The sequence below is a fragment of the Alligator sinensis genome, unplaced genomic scaffold, assembly GCF_000455745.1.
Source record: "Alligator sinensis unplaced genomic scaffold, ASM45574v1 scaffold928_1, whole genome shotgun sequence".
Taxonomy (NCBI): Eukaryota; Metazoa; Chordata; order Crocodylia; family Alligatoridae; genus Alligator; species Alligator sinensis.
Genome location: NW_005842229.1, coordinates 451,612 through 457,103, shown reverse-complemented (window position 1 = coordinate 457,103; position 5,492 = coordinate 451,612). Strand labels below are relative to the sequence as shown.

At 43.7% G+C, this 5,492-nt stretch overlaps 1 protein-coding gene across 2 annotated transcripts in view; it reads right to left on the bottom strand.

Moving 5' to 3' along the window:
* The window catches only part of SIRT5 (sirtuin 5), a 24,917-nt gene that overhangs the window by 11,111 nt on the left and 8,314 nt on the right, over nt 1-5,492 (bottom strand). For both annotated transcript variants that reach the window (XM_025208430.1, XM_006027244.3), the window contains exon 2: nt 2,511-2,649. In XM_025208430.1, the coding sequence (XP_025064215.1) occupies nt 2,511-2,625 (115 nt within the window). In that variant the 5' untranslated portion in view covers nt 2,626-2,649. The remainder of the gene's footprint in view (nt 1-2,510; nt 2,650-5,492) is intronic.

Sequence of the window (5,492 nt, the reverse complement as noted above, 5' to 3'; positions counted from 1 at the left end):
CCCCAAAGTTTGGTGTCATCGGCGAACTTGGCCAGTCCGCTTCTGACTCCAGTGTCCACATCATTAATGAAGATGTTCATCAAGATCATTGAACGAGTGTTAGATAAAGCACCTCTACTGCCATTTTGAAGTGCGGGGATGCTGATACACAAGACTGCTGAAGCGCAGTAATTCCTATGCTCCAGCAGAGTTGATTAATTGAGTCTGTTCCGACATGCTGTAATTATAGTGTCAGAGGAGCCTTGCTGCTTATGTATAGGGACCCATAGGGCTTACTTTACAAACATTTTGCATTGAAGGTAGAGAGTGTTTACAGGAACAGTTATATTGACCTCAATGTCAGTTTGTCTTCCAGGAAGGCAATTTTCACTTATTTAAAGTTTTTTTCAGCATCATAGCTACTCTCTTCCCTTTAATTTTTGCCTCTTCAAGAGTATCAAACTAAAATATAGAACCATAACTATTCTTGAGGCCCCTGAAGGGTCAATGCTAGCTTAAAAGCTATATACAATGGTTTATACTAGCAGTGTCAAACATACGACCCAGATCCAGCTGGATCCAGCCTGTGGAACCATTACATCTGGCCCATTGATAGTCTGGTGGGCTACTAAAAGTGCACCACCCCTCGGCTCTATACTGCCATGTGCCACTGACACCGACAACTACCTAGCGACACAGAACTTTGACCCATAGGTAGTGCCAGGGATGTGAGGCAACATGGGTCCAGGGGCGTTCAACTGCAAGGAACTGTGTTTGTGCAGTGCGGTGCCAGAGGCACGTAGCATGGAGCTCTGGCTAAGTGCACCCCTGCACGCCTCCGCTCTATGCCACTGCCCAGCCAGAGTTCCACGCGGCTGCATGCCCTGGTTCCTCAGATGCACGCACTTGCCTCTGTGCTGCATGAACAGGGCTTTGTGCAGCTGCATGCCCCTGAACCCACAGATCTGGCCCTCGAGGAGCTTCTTTGGTCTGGATCTGGCTTTAGGCCCAGGGTGAGTTTGACACCCCTGCTTTATACAATCAGCATTCTTTCCCTGATTAGTACAACTTCACTGAATAAAGCCTCATTTTCAGCAGCATGCAATTCTGACAAGTCATCTTCACCTAGAAAGGCAACTGTTCAAAAGGAAAATTTTCAGCATGTCACAACCCAAAGGGTGTGATTTTTGTTTTTGTGTGCTTCAGCACTGCTAAATTGTTCCCGCTAAATTATTGCTTCCTTGCACGGTGGAGTTTTCTGCTGCAAAAGAGAACCCCGGTACAAGGGAGAATTTCCCGCCAATTTGAAGCTTTCTTTGCAGGGTGCATTTCTTTGTTGCAGCACAGAAATGCTCGTTGCAAAGAGTTCCCGCCATTTGTATGCTAATTCGAGTCCCATTATTGGCCGGTTCTAAATTATTCACACGTGGCGGTTAGTGATTGGCTTGCTAGCCATATAAAAGGCTTGAGTGGTTTCCACCCAAGTTGGAGGACTCCACGAACAAGGGAGGAGGAGACTTCACGCTGTGTGAAGATCTCTAAGCGCTGCGGATCCTCACGGACCCAGTGCATTTAAAGCAGGCAACGGAGGTGTGATCAAGCCTAGCAAACTTCGTGTGAGTTTATTCAGAGCTCTTCCGGACGAGTACTTTCTTCGGCTGACACGACGGGCTCGCGTGTTCAGAGCCTTCAGCCGGATTGGGCTAGAGTTCACGAGTCTAGAACTCTTGTCCGCCTCTCTTCTTTCCTGTCTGTAACCGCAACTTAAGCAAGTTTTCAGCCTGCACCACTGCCATCTCGGTGTAAGTAAACAATCTTTTAAACTACCGATACGCGTTTGTGCCTAATTTCAGCTCGACGGCCTTCCCTCTCCAACCCGGCGTGCCCGGGCTGCTGGCCACAGCCCGCGTGCAGCACGGAAAAGGGCTCGGGTCGCTCCCGGCCCGCACACAGCACACTAAGAGAAATTATTTTTTGCACTGTAACTATTTTTTAAACAACTCTGAGTGTAGTGTTGAAACAGGAATTCATGTGACCTGTCTACAAAAATGTGCCTTTATACCTTTTAAGCCATGGAGCGCACAAACATTGTAAATGTAACTTCAGAAAGGGATACCAGATGAAAGGTTTTCAATGCCTACAAACGGAGATAGCTGACTCCACCATTGTGATCTGAATCAGAGGTAATTCATTAAAGGGTACTGGTAGTTTGGACCTCAAAATCTCTCTGATACAGAGGTAGGATAGCCTCTGGAATGTGAAGCATTTATCTTGCTCAGTAAATTAGGTCTGTAATTAAAAAAAAAAACACTTAGCTCTAAGACCTTCAAATTTACTCAGGGGGCAACAGAGAAAAAAATAGTTTACAGCAGCAGTTCCCAAAAGAGGGTCCATAAGGCCATGGCATGGGGTTCACATGTAGTATCATGTCTTTATCACTGGTCTAGAAAGTTTGGAGCCACTAGTTTACAAAATATTTGTCTGGAGCACTTACAAAAACAAATACATTTTACAGGAACACCTTATCTTACTTGAACTAGGACGAGCCATTTTTAAGCAAAATCTCTGTTTCTTGGAAAAAAGAGTTTTAAGTCCACAGCATGCCTGGAAAACCAGCCTTCTAGTGGTGAACTGGAAGAGACTCATTAGGTTGTCTTAATGATTCTTTATCTGAAAAGAAGTCAAAAGAAAGTTACATGAACATGTATGTTTACTTGACAAGACTGTTGGGTGAACATACATCAAAATGGTCTTGTTCTGTGTCACCAAAAAGAATAAGTTACAGCATATTCCATTTCCTCCTCTATCCTATTCAGCTTGCCAAAACTTTGCTATGGAGAAAGTTCACAGCTATAACTTTTCAAGCTTATAGAGGAATTAAAATAATATGATAAAGTATAGCACTGTTGAAATTTAATAGGCTTCTAATCTTTCCTTTTGGGAGAAAGGAGAGCATGCTATCCCCATATTTCGCTCAGGCTGTTTTCCCCTTGTAAAACAGACATCTTAAGCCTACTTAGACTCAAAATAACATGCCTCATAGTTTCAGCTCACACAAATTAATCCTTTCCATTAAAATTCTATGCTGCGACTGCTGAGTCCTTGCATTAAATGTATGCATTATGATATCAGAGCCTTGTTAAACAAACATGGTAGACTATGCAGAGTTAGATGTACAAACATAATTCACAAGATAAACCCACAGGGCATTTATACACATACTTTTCTGTCCCGTGATGTGCCACAGATTCACCCCTTCACAAATTAATCGAGTCTGCTCCACACGCAAACTGAGGCGAACTGTGCTGCGCCATGTGCAGTTGTATAAGCGGCAAAATGCAGGTCAGCACGTAGAAAATGGTGGCGGTGAGCTTTTAAACTAAAGCGCCTCTGATGTATTTTAGTTCAAAAGTGCACCACTACCATTGTCTTAGTGCTGATGCACATTTCACCACTCATACAACTGTAAGCATTGCACTGCCAGGCACTTTTCAAAGCACCCAGTGCTGTGGCACTTGCATATGTAAAAATGTCCAGAGATTTCAAACAGGAATCCATGGTGCTAAAAACATTTTGACCTGTTGTGAACAGAAAAACTGCTCTCTTGTTTTTCCATAGCTAAAACATGAGTAAAAAGTAAAAGCTATCCTTTTCTGAGGGGTGCCTCAAGTGTAAAAAGGTTGAGAACAACTGATCTATAGAGCTGGGGGTTAATTCTAAGCTTTCAATCCTAGTGCTCAGCCTGCAAGAACAAAAAAGTAGTATTGATACAAATCCTCTTTACATGCCAATTTCCTTTGCAGTGGTAAATGGATGCTCACTTATTTTTAACAGATACAGAATCCACAAAAAACACAAATGTAACTGAATATCTGAAAAGAGAACATTTCTATTCCCTATAATTAATGTGCTCTTTCTGGCCATTTAAAGCCAAAATTCTTTCCATTTCCTCAGATGTTTTTACATTTCAGTCTAAAGAGAACTTTCCCTTACATTTTGAAACTGTAGAAGGGAAAAAAAACCACACGTATACCATCACTGTGCATTTTCCTTGTATTATTATCATCTTTCCCTTTTTTGTATTAAAAGAATAATCTGAATAAAAATATTTTAAGCAATGGTAATTATCTGGTCTTGATGGTAAGGTAACTGTGATACAAAACTTATTGCACATGCATTCATTATTGGCATCACAGTATAATCATTTTGTCTGTTAGATTACAAGCATAGATTTTGTGAAAGCATGCATTGTGAATTATACTCAAAATAGATGGCATACATATAACTTAGACAAGAAACTGTCATTCAGGGCACACTGTACCATGCATCAGACATTTCAGTGTTAAAAAAAATGGGTTAGAACAACAACCAGTAAAATAGGACTGCTGAGGCCCAAATTCCTGTGAAAATGTACTTGGACTAATGGGCCTCTCGCTGCAGGTAACAAGTTGTCAGATCAAGGCCTTGATTTAAAGTCACATGATCAGTTGGTTCCTGCAGGAACCCAGCTGTACACAACACTGTCGCCAAAAGCTGTATTTACCACATTACACCAGGAGAAAGCACTTATGAAGATAAAGTGCTTCATTCGTGCTTTTCCAGACTAGCAAACTGTACTGGCCAAGAGCTTTGGAACAGAATTTTGCACCTAAATAGGCACAATTTAGCAACTTGAAAAATGTATATTATCTACTTGGGAGAAGCAGAGTGTTTTTGGTGTTTATTGAACTAACTGTATAGAGATGTTAGACAAGCTTCTGGGCACAAAATGCCCTTCTTTAGCTATACCACCAAAAACAAAACAAAACCAAAAAACCCCTACCTTTCACATATTCCCTGGACCACCACACAGCTACAACACTCCAACCTGACTTACCTACTTGGTGTCAGCCTATGGCCCTCGCTCCTGTCCCCGTTTAATTTGGTTTTTGTTGCTGATCCAAGCAATCAGTGATATGCCCTTAAAGGCCCCCATCACCAAGGGGGGCTTGCAGCTCTACCTGGTGGGCTTTCACCTACATTACAGAATGGCGTATCGAAGGCCTGCGCCGCAGCCAGCGGGTGCTGAAAGGGGGAGTGAGGGGGCTTTGCCCAGCTGTGCTCTCCCTTGCAGCATTTAAGGTCTAGGAAGTGCCAGTTCAGAGGCCATACTCCTAACTCCCGTGCTCAATCGCGACGAATGCCTCCGTTCCTCCAAGAATCTCCATCCTCCGCGGCCGTTAAGCCCTGGGTAGACAAAGCCTTGGCTGGCTGGTCCTGCTTCAGGCAGGGGGTCAGACCAGACGACCCCCTCCCAACCCTCATTTCTATGGTTTCTGGGGGTTTCTCTTCCCCACCCAATGAGGAGAGAGGCTAAGAGGAGACTGAGGAGGGATATAATAGCAGCCTTCAACTACGTGAGGAGGGGTTGGAAGAGGATGGAGTCAGACTGTCCTCGGTGGTGGGAGATGACAGACCAAGAAGCAACGGTGGCAAGTTGTAGCAGGGGAGGTTTAGGGAAGCCCCGCACGGGG